Consider the following 21,089-nt stretch of genomic DNA (forward strand, 5'->3'; position numbering starts at 1 on the left):
GTACAGTTCAGTTACATGTGTTTTGTGTTTTTTGGTTTTTTTTGTGGTGCGCGGGCCTCTCACTGTTGTGGCCTCTCCCGTTGCAGAGCACAGGCTCCGGACGCACAGGCTCAGCGGCCATGGCTCACGGGCCCAGCCGCTCCACGGCATGTGGGATCTTCCCAGACCGGGGCACGAACCCGTGTCCCCTGCATCAGCAGGCGGACTCTCAACCACTGCGCCACCAGGGAAACCCTACATGTGTTGTTTTTTTAATTTATATTGGAGTATAGTTGATCTACAATATTGTATTAGTTTCTGCTGTACAGCAAAGTGAATCAGTTATACATATACATATATCCACTCTTTTTTAGATTCTTTTCCCCTGTAGGTCATTACAGAGTATTGAGTAGAGTTCCCTGTGTTATACAGTAGGTCCTTATTAGTTATCTATCAGTTATATGTGTTTTTAATATCATGTGTTATGTTTTATTTCTTTAGTATTTTCCCCTAATGTTGAGGTGTTTTTTGTTTTTTTTTTGCGGTACGCGGGCTTCTCACTGCTGTGGCCCCTCCCGTTGCGGAGCACAGGCTCCGGACACGCAGGCTCAGCCGCCATGGCTCACGGGCCGCTCCGCGGCATGTGGGATCCTCCCGGACCCGGGCACAAACCCGCGTCCCCTGCATCGGCAGGCGGACTCTCAACCACTGCGCCACCAGGGAAGCCTCCGTCAAGAGTTTTTTTAAGCCAACTCTTCTTTTTGACTTGATTTTCTTAAGCTTCAAAAGTCCAAAACTCCCTTCTTATCCTGGTTGAGATCTGGATATTGTTCCATTTTGATGAACTGGTCATATAAATTTAACCTTTTTGTCCCAGGATGATGTTTTAAATAACATGACGTGTCTAAATAGCCGTGATGATCCAGTTCCTCCTGATGCTGATGGAATGTTTCGTTTTCAAATAACCCTTCTCAAGCCAGCAGTGATCCCAAGCTGAATTCCAGAAACAATTGAGACGTAACCTCATCATATCTATATTAATTTGCTTGTTGATGTAAAGTGATATCCTTAGGGTAACCCTTCCAAATTGCCTTTATTCTGCACTTTTCTTTTCATGGACTAAAGGTGGGTTTAAAACTCCCCCATGATCGCTCTGTTGAATGTTTACAAACCAAGGTGTTAAAATTCACTTAAACATTTGGCCGAAAATTAGATTTTTAAGTTATCTGTTTTAGTTTAAATGAATGCCATTCTGAAGTAAAGGAGTATGCATTTTCATTGCCCTTTTGGAATTGAAAATAATCCACTTTGCCTAAATACTCCCTTTTCTGTGACTAATTCAAACCTATAAAATTGTAGTAGCCAAATAGGAACCATACTAAAAAGTACTTTGGGCTTTTAACATCATTGTGCCTTTTGGAAAGAGGTGTTTAGCTGATGTTTTAAATGTTTCTGTTATTAATTTCCTGTTTTCTCTTTAGTGTTTGGAAACCCACAGAACCAAGCCTGTTTCACTAGGCTTTTTGTGTGTGCATTGAAGTCTTCTTCTATAATCACAAATACTGAATCATTTTACTACAGCTCTTCCAAATCTGGTTCTAATTTGTTTGCCACTTGACTCCCTCAGCCTTCATCCCTCCCAACCTAATGTCGCTTTGTCCTCTCTGAGAAGTTTTCTATATTTCCAAATGAAGAATTATCTGAGTGAAAATTGTCTTTTTTTTTTTCAAAGTTGAACATTCTTCTCTCTCCAAGCAAATGTTCTGTTTTTCTCTTTTTTGGCTTCTCAATACAGTTGCCCTCTGGGCTGGCTGAGGCGGAGTACATAAAGCCTTGTTCCAAATGACCAGGGAGTTCGGGTTAGCAGAAAATTATAGACTAGTGAACAGGTGCCTGTAGTCAAGGTGAAGCCCAGCCTGGGTGTGGATCAGATTAGATCTAAACCATGACTAAGTGGAGAAGCACAAATACATGGCTACTCTTTAATTTCCCATCTGTCATTTCTCTTATTTTTCTGCTTTGGGGAGGCAATTTAAGCACATCTTTTTTCATAGAGAGACCTAAAGATTCTATGTGTCTAAAAAGTTTTTCTAAATGTTATCTCACTGGTAATTAAAATTTATGTTTACAATAGGAAACACATTTATATATTATGAAGCCATAGGGTTGTTTCCTGCATCAGAGCAAACAGTAGGTTAAGTTCATTTAAAAATGCAGCAAACAGGAATTGGACTTGCTGCTAATTCTGGGAGTGTCAGCCTCCCTTTTCATCCCTACCTTTTGTCATGTTCTTATTCCCCACTCCCCCCTTTCCCCCAGACTGGCTCTCCCCTATACCCAGCTCAGGTCATTAGGGATCTGGTATAACTTACACCCTCCAAGGAGAAAACGTAGCAGTTGCCCCTGCTCCCCGCTTCCCCCTACTCTTTCTCAGAGGGCCATGGGAGTTATGAATCTGAAATGTCAAGCACAGGCGGGAACTGCCCAGACCCAGCCATCCTGAGGCAGTCACAAGCCTCTCTTTGGCTCTGCCAGTGTCACTGTTGTTGGTTTAGTACTGGCACAGGAGAATTCATCATTTAACAAAAGAAAGGGAGAAAAATGGCAATTAGACACTTGTACATGCCTGGCAGCCAGGAAGCACCTTCTCCTCACCTGCCGTCAGGCTCTGTTGGAAAGCAGCTTCAGAGATCAAGGAAAGGTAAGAGAGCAAGAGTAGACTGTTTTAAAGGTGTATATTATGAGGCTTAAGGAGGAAAACTGTATTTAGCCTGGACATGAGAACATGTAAAAGAGTGGAGATTTGTTTTCTTTGAGTCTAAAAAGTGTTATTTTGGGAAATGTGGCTACCAGCTATTCCCTCTTTCCATGTGGTCAGGTCGAGAAGAACTGGTTTTAAGTTGCAGTGGGTGAGATGAAAGCTAAACAACCAGTATTCAAGCGTTTTGAGAGCTGATGTTGTGTCACAGTGGATTAGCAAAAGGAAGAAATGCACCAGATATTGAGAGGTATGGACTCTGCGGCCAGCCAGCCTGGCTTTGATCCTGGCTTCAGCACTAACTAGTTTTGGGACCTTGGACAAATTACTCCACCTCTAAGCCTCAGTCACCTCATCTGTAAAATGAGGATAGTGTGCCTACTTCCTCATAGCATTATTTTTAAGATTAAAAGAGTTAATATAGATAAAGTGCTTTGAACAGCAGCTGACACATATTAAGGACTATATATTTGATAAGTGTTATTAGCACGAACAATGGAAAGGATTTTAGGGTCATTTGGACCAACACTTGATTTTACAGATTAAGAGGCAGTCACAGAAGGTAGAATCAAGGTTAAAAGCCTTTCTGCAGACTTCTGGTCCTGAGCTGTTGCCAGTACTCTTGGCTGTTTTAGAAATACCCATTGCTTCAAAAGTATATCCCTTTAGGCTCTTCTTCCATCCTCTTCCTCAGAGCCAGAATTTCTCGAGTACTTCCTGTGTGCCATCACTGTGCTAAATGCTGACATATGTGACCTCATTTCATCCTTACAGCAACGTTTGAAGAAGGCGCCACTATTTTCCTCATTTTTTAGAAGTAGCATCTAAGTTTCAGAGAGGTTCAGTTACTTTTCAAGGGTACACAGCGTCAAAGAGGTAAAGTCTGGATTAGAACCAAGGCTGACACCAGAGCCTGTGTTTTTAACACAGATGAGCACAGATTTTCCTCAGAAAGTCTCAATAGAATACAGATGAACTAAATCAAACCAACCATTGCTTCAGCAGTCACAGGGCCCAGCCATAAAGATCTGAGGCCATTTTGTAATCCCTTTTAACCTACAGTCTGCTTTGTTTTCCGACCTAGGTCTCTCAGGTGTATTCTTACTTCTGACACAATGCTGTTTATATGAAAACAGGTTACCAAAAGAACTTCTCTCCCTGATCAAGAGAATGAAAGTTGAAGGTCCTGAAGCAGATGAAAAGAGGCCAGGACCAGAGCTTTCACGAAATAGGGACCATGCGGGGGTTATCAGGACTCTGGGCAACATTGGGGTCACTGCCAGGATCCTAATAGGCCAAAGAAGAGGAGTCAGATGTGGGAATTCCTAGGCCAGTGGTTCTTTACCTCCTCTAATCCCTGTAAGATTCAGATGACAGTCATGGACTCTCCCCTCTTTAGAAAAATGTACAAGCTCACACACCAAAAAAGTATTACCAGGTGGCTTCAGGGTTCATAAACTCCAGCTAAAAACCTCTGTATTAGGCAGCAGAGTAGATTACTTAAGAGCCCACTCTGGTGCCAGATGGCCTGGATTCAAATCCTCTTCTTCCATTTATTAGCTGTGCAACCTTGAACAAGTTAACGGCTTGGGCTTCAACTCCCTCAACTGTAAAATGAGGATAATAATAGTATTTAATTAAAGGACCATTTGGGGATTAAATGAGTTACTATATGTAAATGCCTAGTACATGGTTAGCTCTCCAGCAGTATTCACTGTTAGTGGTAGTAGTATTGCTATCCCCAGAGCTTAGCCCATTCAGTAAGTGTTTATGGACAGAATGAATGAATAATTCTAGTGGAGATGCCGAGTCTAGGGTAGAGTATCCCAACCAGTGTGTCACAACTGGGCTATAGTTATGTCAAAATACTGATCCACTCAGCCCTTCGGGCTGCCAAAGCCCCAGCTGGTTGCTCCTGGCTTCAAGCAGCAGCATCCAAAGTGTGACATACAAATATCCTTCTCTCTGGGTGCCCTGATGTGAAAACAGTTTGGGCAGCACTGATTGAGAAGATCAGCTGGCAGGTAGTGAGAAACAAGCAGGAAGTCCAGACTCCAGGTCTAGGAGAATTCTATGGATGGGTGGCAAAGAGAATCTTAACCCCTGAGCCTAGAGCAGAGGCTCTAGTATGCTCTGTACTACGGCAGACGCAGAGCAAGTGCTGCCAATAGGACACTCCAGCGCTTCTCTCCTAGCACAAGGACCTGGTAAGTCACTGAACAAGGAATTGTGGAGAGCCTGCAGTGAACCAGGAACCAGGCTGGAGCCCAAAGTCTTGTATAGGCAACATGTGTTAAAGAGGCAGTGATAAGTACTGAAGTAGGTGACTCCAGGATTGTGAGTGCCAGGAAGAGGCAGTAGCCAGGGCTGCAGGGACTTGTAAGGGGACCAGCCTTGCCTGCAAGGAGAATGAATTCTTAGGGTGATAGGAAGCCACTGAAGAGTTTTAATCAAGGGAGTGGTAGATTTAGATCTGTACATAGACATTCTGACACAGTATTACAAAATGAATAGGAAACAGGCAACAATTTATTGAGTACATGTGTTAGGAGGCGCTTACATTAGTCAAGAGGTGCAAGGTGATACTCATCTGAAATTAGGTACCTAGACTTTTTTGTCTATCTTTTAATTTTTTTAATTAAGGTATAATTGACATACAACATTACATTCGTTTCAGGTGTATAACAATGATTCGATATCTGTATATATTGTGAAATGATCACCACAGTAAGTCTAATTAACATCCGGCACCATACACAGTTACAGAATTTTTTTTTTTCTTTTTTTTTTTTTTTCTTTTTTTGCGGTACGCGGGCCTCTCACCGTTGTGGCCTCTCCCATTGTGGAGCACAGGCTCCGGACGCGCAGGCTAGGCTCACGGGCCTAGCCGCTCAGCGGCATGTGGGATATTCCCCGACCGGGGCATGAACCCGTGTCCCCTGCATCGGCAGGCGGACTCTCAACCACTGCACCACTAGGGAAGCCCAGAATTTTTTTCTTGTGATACAAAACTTAAGATTTGTTCTCTTAGCAACTTTCAAATGTGCATTATAGTATTAATAACTGTAGTCATCATGCCGTACGTTACATCCCCCAGGACTTATTTTATAACTGGAAGTTTGTACCTTTTCACTCCCTTTACTCATTTTACCTACCCCCAACCCCTGCCTCTGGCAATTACCAATCTGTTCTCTGTATCTATGAATCCATTAGATTTTCTTTTTTAAGACTCCACATATAAGTGAGATCATAGTGTTTGTTTTTTCTCTGCCTGATTTATTTCACTTAGCATAATGTCTTTCCTCAAGGTACATCCATGTTGTCGAAATGGTAAGATTCCATTCTTTTTTGTGGCTGAATAATATTCCATTATCTCTGTGTGTGTGTGTGTGTGTGTATGTGTGTGTGAGAGTGTTTGTGAGTGTGACAACTTCCTTATCCATTCACCTGTCAGTGGACACTTAGGTTGTTTCCATGTCTTGGCTATTGTAAATAATGCTGCAATGAACATGGAGGTGCATATATCTTTTCAAGTTAAGGTTTTTGTTTTCTTTGGATAAATACCCAGAAATGGAATTCCTGGATCAAATTTTTAATTTTTTGAGGACCCTCCATACTGTTTTCCATAGTGGCTACATCAGTTTACATTCCCACCAATAGCACACAAGGGTTCCCTTTTCTCCACAGCCTTGCCAACACTCGTTTTTTCTTGTCTTTTTGGTAATAGACATTCTGACAGGTGTGAGGTGATATCTCATTTTTTTTTTTTGCATTTCACTGGTGATGAGGGATGTTGAACATCTTTTCATGTACCTTTTGGCCATTTATATATCTTCTTCGGAAAGATGCCTTTTCAGGTCATCTGCCTATTTTTCAGTTGGATGGTTTGGCTTTTTGCTTTTGAGTTATATGAGTTCTTTGTATATTTTGCATATTAACCCCTTATCAGATATATGATTTGCAAATATTTTCTCCCATTTAATAGGTTGCCTTTTCATTTTGTTGATTGTTTCCTTTGCTGTGCAGAAGCTTTTTAGTTTTTTAGTCCCATTTGTTTATTTTTGCCTTTGTTTCCTTTGCTTTGGTAACATATCTGAAAAAGTCATTGCCAGGACTGATGTCATGGAGCTTACCACCCATGTTTTCTTCTAGGAGTTTTATGGTTTCAGGTCTTACATTCAATTCTTTAATCCATTTTGAGTTAATTTTTGTGTATGATGTAAGATGATGGTGTACCTAGACTTCTGAGGAAAAAGGAGGAATCAAGAATGGCCCTACTGGGAATTCCCTGGTGGTCCAGTGGTTAGGACTCCGTGCTTTCAGTCTCAGGGCCCGGGTTCAATCCCTGGTCCAGGAACTAAGATCCCTCAAGCCATGTGGCCAAAAAAAAAAAAAAAGAATGACCCCCACAGATGCTGTGTGGCTGGACATGCCACCCCTGGGATAGGGGATACTGGGAGTGGAACAGTTCTTGGGGTGGGGAGCATTGTGAGTTCTGTTGGGGACTTGTGCTGTTTGTGATGCCTGTGTGATATTTACAAGGCTGGTGAATGGATAGATCTGAGCACAGGAGAGATGTCAGAATGGTCACAGAGAACCAGCAGCAGTGGGGTTGGCCGCCTGCCATCAGCGGGGCTCCCTTCTAAGGGGAGCGAGTTTAAAAGTGGGTTTTGATTAATGAAATCTTACTTTACAATCAGTTTGGCTGGCATGCTTCTCTTGCATGCTTAACCTTTAGAATTCTTAAGTGTGTATATTTTGAACTCTCTTAATTAAAACCAACATAGTTCTCTACTTTGAAGAATTCACCTCTTTTTCTTCTTGGCTGGCCTCCTTCACTGTCCCTGTGTGTCCTTGCGGCAGGAGGAAGCCGTGCAGCTCATAATATGACACTGTCCGTTTTCTCAGATTTGTGACGCCAAAGGAAATCTCTCACCTCAGCTGTGGCTCTCAGTGCTGGGAAGAAGACAACTTCATGTCTGAGTGTACGAGCAGGAGTTTGCCATGGAGAGCTTGGGGCTGCAGACGGTGACCCTCAGTGACGGGACGACGGCCTACGTCCAGCAAGCTATCAAAGGTATTTCCGGGGACCTCAGAATCCTGCCCTGTCCCCGTCCCAGAGTCTCACGACCACCCTGCCTTCCAGCCTGCTTGCCACAACCTGCTGTGCGTGAGAATCTCTCAAGGTGATTGATGGAAAGGGAACTCCTTAAAATGAAATGCCACGTAGGCAGGCTAGAAAATCAGACTAGCCTAGCTATAGGAGCCAAGACCTCTGAAAGGCAGGTTTCCTTACATGTGGTGAGTGGTTCATAAATATTTCTGGAATGGATGAACACAGTGCTGGTTGTGACTTCCTGCTTTTCCAGTTTCTCAGTGCTTTCTAGAAGCAGTTCATTTTAACTTAAGCAAGTTTAAGCAGTCAAACTATCTTCTGAGCATCTACCATGTACAAGATACTCTTCTAGGTTCAGAGGGGGCACCCAGGCATAGATCTCATGCCTTAGATCCCACTAGGGTGACCAGAAATAAAAATACAGGGCACACAGTTAAATTTTTAATTTTAATTTAATTAATTAATTAATTAATTTTTATTTTTGGCTGCGTTGGGTCTTCGTTGCTGTGCGCGGGCTTTCTCTGGTTGTGGCGAGCGGGAGCTACTCTCCATTGCGGTGCGCGGGCTTCTCATTGCAGTGGCTTCTCGTGGAGCACGGGCTCTAGAGCGCAGGCTCAGTAGTTGTGGCGCACGGGCTTAGTTGCTCTGTGGCATGTGGGATCTTCCCGGACTAGGGCTCAAACCCATATTCCCTGCACTGGTGGGCGGATTCTTAACCACTGTGCCACCAGGGAAGCCCTAGTTAAATTTTAAATAGAGATAAACAACGAATAATTTTGTAGTATAAGTATGTTCCACGTACTGCATGAGGAAGACATGTATAAACATGGGATTAAATATTAAAAACAGTAACATAATAACACCAAGTACTAAAAAAAACTTCATTGTTTATCTGAAATTCAGATTTACCTGCAATTTAGATTCTCAAGGAGGGCGTGGAGTCAGAACAGAGCGTTGTTGAAGGGCAGGGCCTTCTGTCCAGGGACACTCACCATCCTGACAGCCTCTTTCTTTCTCGCCAGCATTCTCAGGCTTGCCAGATGGCATGCGTGTCTTTCTTGGACAGCACTAGCCAAACACCGCCTCATTCCTACTCTTTATTTTGTCATTTCTGGACTCTGTAAGCACCGCCATCCACATGACTGCACTGTCATTGTAACATTGCCCTCCTTCATTTCAACACATTGTCAAAATGTATTTCAGGTCCCAAGCTTACAGATAAATTGTTTGTTGATTTCATTTTAAATCATCTGCTTCCTGACGATGACAAAGAGGCCCCTTAAACTCATCAATAAGCTCTTTCCATATGATGTATGGGTCTGGCTGGCTTCATTTTCGTGGTAATGGAACTTCTCTAGAATACTTGTGAAGCCTGCAACCCTCTGTTTGCAGACTTCCCATCACAGGTCTTGCCCCTTTGCAGCAGTCTCAGTGGGATGGAAGAACTTAGGAACTATAGATGGGGCTGTGTTTACTCTGTGGACCCAGGTATTTCCCATGCCTCAGTCTTCTGTTATGAATTAATGGTTGACTGAACGAATAAAAAACAAGTGGCAACACTTGGCCTGAGAAAGCCACACTCTTTTCTTACATCTTGTCTTCTTATGTCTGGATCTCTCTTCCTCCCCCACCTCTCCGTTTATATCTTCTTCTTGTCACTCTTCCTGGCTCTGTTCTCTGCCTCCTCCATGGTGCTGTAGTGTGTGCTTACACGAGTGCACACACACACTCACACACAACAGATTTCACACTGCTGAGAGCAGAGTTGGCCCTCAGGAACCAGAACTTCACCGTCCTGAAAGGCATCTCTCTTGCTGGTGAGCTCCTCTGACGCTCTTGACCAGGACACTTTCATCTCTGTCAGCAGGCAGCTCTGCCTGGGCCCAGCTTAGCCAGCCGGAAGCCCTAAAATTTTATGACACTTACCTATAATTAGGGTAAGCGTGAAACCTGTTATTCAAAGCCGACACTTTGGAGAGTGGAAGAGCGTGCTATGAATAAAGGTGCTGGCACCGTTCCAGGCAAACCGGAACATACAGTCACCTCTGTAGTGGGGTACGAGGGTCCTGACGGTCAGCTCTTCTCCCCACTGCCTCTCCCCATTGTCATCTCTGCTTGTTAAAGGAAATTCTAGGTTGAAATTTTTTCCCAAATAACTCTTCTCAACATCTTGTTTCCCGCCTTGAAGCAGTACCCACTCCGCTAGCAGAAGCTCTGATGATACTTTCAGAACCCCATGTACTGGTGCCCTTGCCAGCACAGCTAAAGTGTTAAAAGGCAGGGTAGCTTACTGCTTGCTGGGCGGGAGGGAAGAAGGGGAGTCGCTCTCCCCTCATCTCAACTGCCTTTCACTCCTGCTGCTTATCTTTGTCTCCACCTTACCTGCCTCTGGCTGGGTTGTAGAACTGTTAGTTACTGACCCAAGAAAACTCAGTTTGGGGACAAGTTTGGGAACTCTCCTGAGTGGGAGACATCAGCAGAGGTGAGCCAGAAGTAGCCGTCTGGTCCTTCTCCCACATCATAGGAGCTCAAATTCCTAAACCTGAAACCTGTAAAGAAAGGAACAAAGAAAGCATTTGTCATTAAGTCTTCGGTCTCCCTTTCCTTCTTCCCTTTCTCACTTCCTTTACCCCTTCTCCCTCTCAAACTCACTGGACATAAGGAGAGGCCTATCTAATTCTAATTCTAAACCTAAGAGCCTTTTGCTCTTAGAAGAGGAAACTGAGGCACAGGAAGGTTAAATAAGGTGTCCAAGATCACACAGCTAGTAAGAGACAGAGCTGAAATTCAAACCCAGGAGGCCTGGACTGGTTCCAGAGCCCACTGCTTTTAACCTCTAAGCTATATTGCCTTATCAGAGGGTCTAGGTCTTGGCATGCTGCCACAGTGGGAGACAAGGGAAATTTTTTTTTTTTTTTTTTTTTGCAGTACATGGGCCTCTCACTGTTGTGGCCTCTCCCATAGCGGAGCACAGGCTCCGGACGCGTGGGCTCAGCGGCCATGGCTCACAGGCCCAGCCGCTCCGCAGCATGTGGGATCTTCCCGGACCGGGGCATGAACCCGTGTCCCCTGCATCGGCAGGCGGACTCCCAACCACTGCGCCACCAGGGAAGCCCCAAGGGAATGTATTTTGATTTAGTTAGTTTGAGTCAGATCTGAACTTTGACGCACTGGGGCCTTCCCACATTTCAGGGCATCCTTTGTTTGCCATTTAGCTCAATCTCAGCAGTTTACTGCCAGGTTGGAAGTCCCCACTTTGCCAGGTGTGGGTAGAATAATAAAGGAAGTTGCTCCTCCTGTGAGTGACAGGAAGGGAATCTGCTGGGAGCCATAGGGTTCCTCATGGCAGGATGTCTCTACCCCCGGTACCTTTGAGGCACAGGCCTGGGAGGGAGGGAATGAGGTAACGAGAGTGTCACCTGTGCTTAGACACACGGTCTGTGCCTCCAACAGGCCTCTGCTAAAACAGGCATGTGTCCCTCAGCCCTCTTCTGGGCCTGGCCCGCTTCTCTCCATTTCCACCTCCACAGGAGAGAAGCTTCTTGAAGGGCAAGTGATCCAGCTCGAGGACGGGACCACTGCATACATTCACCAAGTGACAGTGCAGAAAGGTGAGGGCATCCTGAGACACCCCTGCCTCATGAGGCAGGCCAGGCAGCCCCCACTGAAGGACCCGTCTCGGTGACACCGAGCTCCAGAGAAAGGCAGGCATTGCTCTCGTTACAGAACCTCTTTCCTTTGAGGATGGACAGCCCGTGCAGCTGGAAGATGGCAGCATGGCCTACATACACCGCACACCCAAAGGTGGGGTCACAATTATCACGACTGGCAAGAAGAAAGGGAAGCAGAACTGGCAGAGGTTGGGGGTTGGAGTTGTGCACACTGGGAGCTGGGGCAGAGACATGGAGCTGTGGTCTCCAAGCTCACCTGGATCAGCAGGCTCGCCTGCCTTCCCTGGCGTGGACCACAGGAACAGCTGTTTCTGCCCCCCCGGGAGGCTGAGCATGGGGATCTGTAGCCTGGGCCTTGATGGTGGCTTGGCTCCAGCACAGCCACAAATTCTTAGGGCTTTAAATAGGACCCAATGATGTCATCAGAGACCAGAACTAAAAACTTAACTATCATTTTTTTAAGAATTAAGCTTTTAAGGTATTGAAGAATAATCGTTTATTCCTTCTACAAGTAGTTTCTTGAGCAATTCTTGCGTGCCAGGCATGGTACTAGGTGTGGAGTATACAAGAGAGAACAGAGTCGGACATAGCCCTTATTCTCCTAGAATCTAGGGGGGAAATAGGCCTGAAATGAACCATCATGATGAACTGATCATTGCAAACGGGGTTCAGGCTCAGGGAAGGCTTCTCTGGGGAAGTGACACTTGAGCTGAGAGCTGGAGGGTGAAGTGGGCTTAGCTGGGGAAGAGCAGTGGCAGGGAGGGTTCAGTACCCCAGACAAAAGGAACAGCATGTGTGGTCCGGAAACGGGGGTGGGCGAGGAGAAAGAATGACACGTCCAAGGAACTACTAGGGGCTCAGGTCCTGGGGGTGAGGGCAGAGTCGGTGAGATGAAGCTGAATAGAGAGGCCGGGGCCAGAGCACTGGAGCTTCAGGATAAGGGTTTTGGTCTTTATCCTGAGACAGATGGAACCTGGTTGAACTGTTTAGAGCCTCAGGTAACGTGATCGCATTTGTGTCCTGCAGAGATCCCTCTGGATGCTCTGCTGCCTGGAGGGAGCTAGGGGGTGGGGGGCCACCAGTTAGGAGGTTCTTGTGGTCATCTAGGCCAAGATGATGGTCCCTTTGGGTCCTCACAGAGCTTGTGAGTTCCCAGTCGGTACTCCATAGGAGACCTCATCTTTAGGAGAGGCTGCCCCAGAAGGAAGGCCGGCCAGAGTGCATCGCCAAAGAGAGGGACCAGGAGAAACCCGAGGTTAAAACCCTCCTTGGTGTATGTACCTCTCATTACCTTAAAGCCCAGGTCCCAGCCGCGTCTTTTGCCCTTGTGCAGCGTCTGGGCTAACCGCATGTTCCCTGCAGAGGGCTATGACCCCAGTGCCCTGGAAGCTGTCCAGCTGGAAGATGGCTCCACTGCCTACATTCACCACCCCGTGGCTGTGCCATCCGACAGCACCATCCTGGCCGTGCAGACAGAGGTGGGCTTGGAGGACCTGGCCACAGAGGATGATGAGGGCTTCAGCGCGGACACAGTGGTGGCCCTGGAGCAGTACGCCAGCAAGGTGAGCTCTCTTGGCCCTGCCAAATCTGCCACCTTTCTAGAGGACAAGGGCAGTCCTGTGCCTGGACATGGCGGGGGCTACTCCCTTTGCCCCTCCACACTGGCTCCCCCGACTTATCTCTCACACGTCATCGTCTCGGATAAGCATCACAGCCTGGCCAGGGCCGCCGACAGCTGTGTACACTCAGGCTTGTTTATGCTGTCTGTGCAGAGGGAAGGCAGCTGTAGGAAACAGCGATATCCGTACGGTGGGAATTTAGGCCCAGCTTCACTTTGGCTGTTCTGTCTGAGAAAGCTCTTGCCTTGCCAGTGAATTTTATTAGTTTTCCAGTCCACCGAGGTCAGATGTTCTTGTATTTATTTCTTCTCTGCGACTCATTAAGTCATTTGGGAAAATAACCTCAGTAGGCAGTGACAAGAGCAGATGTAACAGAGCAGCTGGGATTCTTGGAACACAAGGCTTGCACAGTAGCTCAGCTGCAAAGAAAAAGGATCTTGGCTTTCCAAACATCAGTCAGTCTAAGCTCTCTCTGCTGGGGCTGTGGTCCTGCCCGTAGGGGGAACCGGTACAGAGATCTGTGAGCTTTCCAAACCAGGGTGTTCCCTCTCCCCATGGACAGCAGTGCCTCAAGGTAGATGTGGCAGGGCTTCCTGGAACACCCGTTTTACCCAAAGATTGGGGGAGTTACTTTTATAATAAAACTAATGTGGCTGTAACATAAAAGAGAAAAGGAAATCCTCGTGTCTTTTCAAATTGAAGCACAAAACTTTGCAGTAGGCTCCTCTGGGCTATGCCCACTCCCACTCCAGTTCCTTCAGGTGTATTTTAGAAGCCTAATTTGAGGCTTACTGATGTTGGAAAGACAACTGAGCTTTAAATTGTGAGCGCTGAGATCTGTGCTGGCTCTGCCTCTACCTAGTCTGACCTTGGGTAAGTCACTCCCCTCCTAGGCCTCAGCTTGTTCCTGTCTCATACGATGAGATGGGGCCAGATGATCTCAGAGGTCGCTTCCAGCCCTGAAGTTCCTTGATTCCCTTGATTACCTCAAGAGCCAGTGGGACATGGGAGTGAAATCCGGACGCCTGAGCGGGTTAGCCTGCCGAGCAGGCCTGGCCACCTGTGACCCTCTCCTGCCACCCACCAGCTGCTTAAGTATCCATGAAACTTTGTCAGCTGCTTGACCCCTTGACCTGGAGCTGACTAGACAGACCTTGCCTTGGATTTAGTGTCCCTCTTTTGTGTCCCGCTCACCACGACTTCCGGAGTTCTGTTTCAGGAGCTCCTTGGAAGGCCATAGTGTCCCAGAAACAAAGACTAAGGGGCAGTCCCAGCAGGGCTCTGCCCAGGAAAGCAGAAGAACAGTAAGGGCTCCACGAAGCCAGAGGCTGGTGTGAAAAGGGTGTTCGCAGGAGAAAGGGAAGGGAACGACTTATTAGTTAGCCGGGTACCGTGGTTAGAGCTGAGGCTTCTGGTGGGACTTTTGGGCCCCTGCCCTGGGCACTTCTGCAGTTTGTTGATTGTGACCACCTCACTTCTGGTGAACGCAGGTGAGCTCATCCCCACAGCAAGCCACTTGTTAATGCCCCTCCCAAACACAGGTTTCCCCCAGGGAGGGAGGGATCTCCTCCCATCAGAGGATAAACATGTCCAGAGTTGCGCCTCCCAGGTTGGTGGTCAAAAGAAGGGGCAGCTGGCATGTGGAGTCACCACCCAGCTCAAGTGTGGCTGTTCAGACCACTCCTCCCCCACCTTACCTAGCCATCTAGGAGATGCCCTTTCTCCCAAAGCTGTCACAGCCCCTATGACATTTAGTCATTCCTCTATCCATCAGAGCTGGGTGGTGACTCCACATGCCAGCCCCATTTCTTCTGCAACATGCCCCGGTGTCTGTTCCGTCTGTCTGGATCTGTCACCCAGGTTGCACTTCTCTCCCTTGGTAGGTTTAACCCTATTTATTGGGTCTTAAGGGGCCAGCTGGGTCCTGTGTCCTACCTCTTCCCTTTCATTGAGGAGAATACATATAGGGACCCCAAGATTTTTTTCCTCAGGTTCTGCATGACAGCCAGGCTCCCCATAATGGCAAAGGACAGCAGGTTGGGGACAGAGCATTCCGCTGCGGCTACAAGGGCTGTGGGCGTCTCTATACCACCGCTCATCACTTAAAGGTAAGGTTGCCGCAGAGAGCTTTTAGCCTTGCCATCTTCCCAGCAGGCTGTAATTCTGCCTTCCCGCTTTGACTGGAACTGGTCCCTGACCTCGAGTTGCTCATTGCCTCCTGGAAGGAAGAGATGAGTGTACAGAAAAGTCAGCACAGAGGGCTTTGACACACATGAAGAATGCAGGAGGGAAGAGAATCAGGGAAGGGTCTCTGGAGGGGACATCTCAGCTGAAGAGGAAGCAAAATAAAGGAGGTGGCCAATGCTGATACTCCGGGCCCTAACGAGAACTAAACTGCCCATTCATACCCTTGTCCCTTTGAATTACATGATTGCTTGTCCTCACAGGTACATGAGAGAGCTCATACAGGTGACCGTCCATACAGGTGTGATTTCCCCAGCTGTGGAAAGGCCTTTGCCACAGGTAACCTACCTGGATAGGGACCAAGGTGGACTGCTTCCAGTTGAGGGGAGAGGGTTCTAGATTAGCTCTGGCAACTCCCTCAAGGAAGCCAAGCACCAGGCTGCCTTCCTGGAGAAACTGCTGTCGGAGTGCTCTGACGCAGGGCGCCGTCTCTGGAGGAAACTCTGTTACAGAGGCAAGAGGCAGCAGGAGCTGGGGGTTGGCAGAGAGACCTGCCTCTGCGTCAGCCCTGACACCCACCAGCTGGGGGTGTTGGGTGGTCGGTTGCATCCCTCTAGGCTTCATTTTCCCTCTGAATTGGGGCCCTTTAACCATAGGTTCTCTAGGTTCCCTCTTACACTGGTTCTGGAATGGCACCAGCTGCCCCTGGAGAGGGAAGGAGATAGCAGAGTGGGCTTCTCCGGCCCCTCTTACCTGCCCAGCCAGGGGTGGGATAGAGGCAGACACAGGCTTCTTGTGCCAGAGGAGGTCCGGAGCCTGGCAGAGCAGACCTGAAGATGGAGAGCCTCTGAATTAGGAAGAAGAGATGGTGGAGGATGAGGCCCCACCCAATGCTCTTCTCACCCCTCCTTCCCTCCCTCCCACACGCGGACAGGATATGGGCTGAAAAGCCACGTGCGCACCCACACTGGTGAGAAGCCATACAAGTGCCCAGAGGAGCTGTGCAGCAAGGCCTTCAAGACCTCCGGAGACCTGCAGAAGCACGTCCGGACCCACACCGGTAGGCTGGGCCCTGCCCGCCCTGCCCCGTCCGTACCTGGCTCTGAGCCCAGGGCTCGCCCTGCTCCCTGCTCCACGGGACCCCTTCCAGAGCCACCCTCACACAGCCCATCTCCACAGGTGAACGCCCCTTCCGGTGCCCCTTTGAGGGCTGTGGCCGCTCCTTCACCACGTCTAACATCCGCAAGGTACATGTGCGCACCCACACGGGCGAGCGGCCCTACACCTGCCCCGAGCCCCACTGTGGCCGTGGCTTCACCAGTGCCACCAACTACAAGAATCACGTGCGCATCCACACAGGTGGGCCAGCTCGCATGCAAGGACCACCCCTGAGGCCCCAGCCCCCTCTACCATAGGCTTCTGACCTAAACATATTCTTGACGCGCAGCCCAGAACATCATTCCAGGCTGGTCCATGGGCAGGGCACGGGGTTTTGGTGGTTTCGGCCATATCCCCAGAACCACTCTTTCACTTGCAGTGAGCGGTTCCTCCTTCAGCAGTTAGGTCCAATCTGATGGGCATTGCTGGCCCTCTCAGCTCCCTGCTGCCTCTCTATACCCACCCGAAATTCTCCCCCTCCAGCTGAGCTCCCAGAAAAAGCCCAGGGTCAGGCATGATGGGGAAAAAGCAGAGGGAAATGTCATCTTCAGCTCCTCACCTCATCCACTGTCCATGTGACTCCTGTGTATCCTCACCCTCCCCAGTGTTACGTCCCTGTCCAGCCTTCTGTGTCAGCTCTCAGATGCATGTGTCCCCTCACTCTCCCATCGTACCTGACATATCAGTCACCCCTCTCTATCTCCTGCCTCTTCTGTTCACAAGCCCCCAGCGCCCCCCACCAGCCCCTTCACTAGCCTCGGCCTTGCCCCTGCCATTTTCTCTCCACCTTGTCTCTGGGCTCCGTGGTCCCACACTCACGTCCCCTCTGCCTTCCACTGGCCACCTTCCCCAACTCTGTCCATTCAGAGTCTCAGATCTCAGTCCCTCTTCCTCCCTCTGGCTCTCCCTTCACCAACCCTGTCCCCCACTCCTATCCCCTTAGTTTCCCCTTTGCCAGCCCCAGGTCCCACCCCCCTCACAGCCCAGTGTCCCCAGGGGAGAAGCCATACGTTTGCACGGTGCCAGGCTGCGGGAAGCGCTTCACCGAGTACTCAAGCCTGTATAAGCACCATGTGGTGCACACACACTGCAAGCCCTACACCTGCAGCACCTGCGGCAAGACCTACCGGCAGACCTCTACCCTGGCCATGCACAAGCGCAGCGCCCATGGCGAGCTGGAGGCCACGGAGGAGAGCGAGCAGGCCCTTTATGAGCAACAGCAGCTCGAGGGTGAGGGGCGTGGGCAGGAGGTGAGAGTGGGGACAAGCCGGGCCTCCCCGTGACCACCTGGTGGCAGGTGTCAGCCTGGGCTCTCCTCTCCCAGCCGCCTCTGCAGCCGAGGAGAACCCGCTACCCAAACGACCTCGCATTGCTTTCCTGTCGGAGGTGAAAGAAGAGGGTGATGACATCCCTGCCCAAGTGGCTATGGTGACCGAGGAAGATGGGGCCCCCCAGGTGGCTCTGATCACTCAGGATGGTGCCCAGCAGGTACAGACCCTCGGGGTAGAGGTGGGGTGGGCCACTCTGGCTGGTACCCTCTCCCACTCTCTCTGGGGAGCTCCAAGTTCTAACAGCCCTACGTCCACCCAGTTTCTCTTTTTTAGCCTTATGGATCTCAGAGCTGAGGCCGAGGGTTCCAAATCTTGTAACACAGGCCCCCACCTCTTCCTCATGCTTCCAGTTCAGTCTCTGTGACTCCTGGAGCACAGTTAATAGTTTCCCTCTTTACTTGGAGGCTGACACGTCCTGTTCATCTGAGTGAAACACTTGGATGTCCTTCTCAAGATAGACATGTCGGTATACGGGCCAGAGCATGGTGTGGGATCTGGAAACTTGGCGTTTCTAGCCAGCAGTATAACCTGACGTTTGTCAGCACCCTCACTGTCAAGTGCACTTACGACTTTCAGGGTTGATACGAGGATGAAATTAGGTGGAGACCCTGAATTGCATGGAACAGAGCCCTGAGGCAAAGTGGTGATAAATAGATGTGGTCAGCAGAATTCTTCCAGTGTAGCCTCTCTTTGCAACCTAGGGCCTGTTTTACTTGCTTGTCCTGACTCCCTCCACCCTGTGACAAGAAGCTAATCTTCTAGCTTACCAATAAGCGAACCTGCTCTGGGAGAGCAGATTCATCTGCCTAGGGGCTTTCAGACAGCCCTCCCCTCCACTCCCAGCTCATCTTCTTCCTTGCTGTTGGCAGGTCAGCCTGTCACCAGAAGACCTGCAGGCACTGGGGAGTGCCATCAGTATGGTGACCCAGCACGGCAGTACCACCCTTACCATCCCTAGTCATGATGATGACCTTGCTACATCTGGCACACACACAGTCACCATGGTCAGCGCCGATGGCACCCAGACGCAGCCCGTATGGCCAGGCGGTTTGCTTGGGGTTTCTTGTTCTCTTGTCCTTCCTTTCTGTGGGATGAGCCCTAAAGTGCAGGCTTAATTAGTCAAGCCTTCATACGAGGACCAAGATTCCCACACATAAAGGGTCTTCCCTACATCTTCTCTGGGTCATCAGCAACTCTTGTTGAAAAGCATTGCACTGGGAGTCAAGAGACAGTTCCTAAATCTCAGTCTACCCCTAATTTGCTTTGCTGCCATAGGCACGTTACTTTTCCATGAACTTTAGTCCATCTTCAAATGAGGGGATTAAATTATCTCTGGGACCTTTTACAGCTCTGGACTTCTGTGATTCAAAATTCCTAAATTAAGTTGGCTGTAAATTAAAGTAAAATACAACCCCACTTAGCTCTGAGCCCCAAGCTAATTAATTAATCTGACCCATAGTGGTTGTATTCATTTCCTTCTGGGTTGTTCCCAGCCACCTTGCTTGGAGGGGTTTTTTGGATTGGGGGTTGGGAGAGTAATGTAGGTGTGTTGGAAAACCTCATTCTTCTGTATTTCAGGTCACAATCATTACCTCTGGGACTGTGGTGGCTGAGGACTCAAGTGTAGCATCCCTTCATCATCAACAGGTGGCGCTGTTAGCCACAGCCAACGGAACTCACATTGCGGTGCAGGTGAGTTGAGGTCTGGTAGGATACTGTGGCCACAGAAAGGAACTAGAAGGGAAGGGGAACTAGATGGAGGTCTTGAAGAGGACAGCATTTGGCTCAAAAAGAGCCCATTTCAGAGGACAAATCCCTTTCTGCCTGCATCCACACACCTGTCTCAGGCTCTTTCTTGACTGAGTCAGGGTAGGGAGCCCCTTCTGACCTTCAGGATAACTTCGATGGCAGTCTCCCTGGTGGTCTAAACCCTTCATTTCTTGGTGTCCCTGTTTCTTCATCTGGAAAAGAAGGAGGCTGAAGTAGATGATTACTCCAATCAGTCCTTCCCCTTCTATGAGCAAACTGCTCTGTCTGACCCTGGACCGTTGCACAGCTCCTCACCACGCCTAGCCTAATAGGATTCTATGAGTGGACTTCCTGTTTCTTGGGGCCCTGCTAAGTGCTCAGGTGTTTGGCGCTGGGTGGGTGGAGATTCAAAAAAGTAGGCCTCATATACTACCACTGGAGTCTAGGAGGGAGGGTCTCACTCTCTCCTTCCTTCTCCTCCCCCTTCTCCACAGCTGGAGGAGCAGCAGACCTTAGAGGAGGCCATCAGCGTAGCCACTGCTGCCATGCAGCAAGGGACTGTGACCCTGGAGACCACAGATTCGGAGAGCGGCTGCTGAGCCCGAGAGGGCTGGGTCCCACACCATGTTGGAAGAGGTGCCATGCCGTACAGGCATCCTTGCCTCCAAGGGCCCAGGCTGTGGTTGACACATGGAAGGTGGCCACACAGGTCTCTAGGGCAAGAAGGCAGCAGGAAAATGGCCTGAAGGGCACAAGGGTCCTGCCCAAGAGAAGGGCCAAGCAGCTGGAATCGGGGGAGTGTGTCATCCTCAGGAGCTAAGGAGGACAAACTTGATCAGCAGGCTGCACTGGGGTGTCCTTCCCCCAAAATCAGCTGAGCGCCCTCTCCTGTCTCTAGAAAACAACCTTCCCGCCCTTGGTCCACTCCCCTTCTCAGGTGGCAACTGGGGCTGCTCTTGGGACGGGTCCTCTCCTCCAACTGGTCACTGCCCACTAGGGGAGAAGGCAGACAGCCCTTCAGCCCAGTAGGGGCAGCTTGGGCCCAGCACTGCCCCTCCCAGCAATAACCACCTCCCCGAAGGCCAGCCGAGATGTCTGGCCACTTGGCAGCAGGGACTTCCTGCCACCGCAGTCAGAGTTGCTCAGGGGCTTGTGGCTGGAGAAAAGGTGCCCAGCTCCACCCCTACCCCCAGCTGTTCCCCAACCTCTCTGTGGCAGAGAGGCAGGGAGCAGCCTTGTACATACTGGGGATTGGGTGTAATTTGTTTTATTTTTTTTAATTCCATTTTGATAATTTTTTTTTCCTGCTCTGGATGGTGGTGGCAAACGGGTGAATGAGTATTTAATAAAAGTTCCAAGTTTCCACCTGGGTCCCTCCCTCCTCCTCCCTCCTTTCAGCTTCGGGCCCTGGTGGCAGGGCTGGTCAAATCAGGCTCTTGGCCCTATATCCCGGGCACAAACCTTACTCAGCCTCTATGCCCGACTGGTGGGCCTGCCCTCCCAGAGGCACAGGGGGAAGGAAGC

General features: G+C 49.2%; 1 protein-coding gene across 4 annotated transcripts; it reads left to right on the top strand.

The window, feature by feature from the left end:
• Positions 1-7,741: 7,741 nt before the first annotated feature.
• Positions 7,742-20,935, top strand: ZNF76 (zinc finger protein 76; the record flags this gene model as incomplete). Of its 4 annotated transcripts, none has more annotated exons than XM_079713050.1 (13): positions 7,742-7,814; positions 11,384-11,464; positions 11,580-11,657; positions 12,887-13,086; positions 15,135-15,251; positions 15,591-15,666; positions 16,262-16,387; positions 16,507-16,686; positions 17,482-17,715; positions 17,810-17,973; positions 18,686-18,850; positions 19,395-19,508; positions 20,060-20,935. In XM_079713050.1, 13 exons carry the CDS (start codon positions 7,742-7,744, stop codon positions 20,162-20,164), a joined length of 1,713 nt encoding a protein of 570 aa, XP_079569176.1. In that variant the 3' UTR covers positions 20,165-20,935. The 4 variants fall into 4 exon arrangements, with proteins under 4 accessions (XP_079569176.1, XP_079569177.1, XP_079569178.1 ...); XM_079713051.1 differs by having other exon boundaries at positions 16,262-16,371; positions 16,581-16,686; XM_079713052.1 differs by lacking the exon at positions 18,686-18,850.
• Positions 20,936-21,089: the final 154 nt, after the last annotated feature.

Source organism: Hyperoodon ampullatus (genome assembly GCF_949752795.1).
Source record: "Hyperoodon ampullatus genome assembly, chromosome: 10".
NCBI lineage: Eukaryota > Metazoa > Chordata > Mammalia > Artiodactyla > Ziphiidae > Hyperoodon > Hyperoodon ampullatus.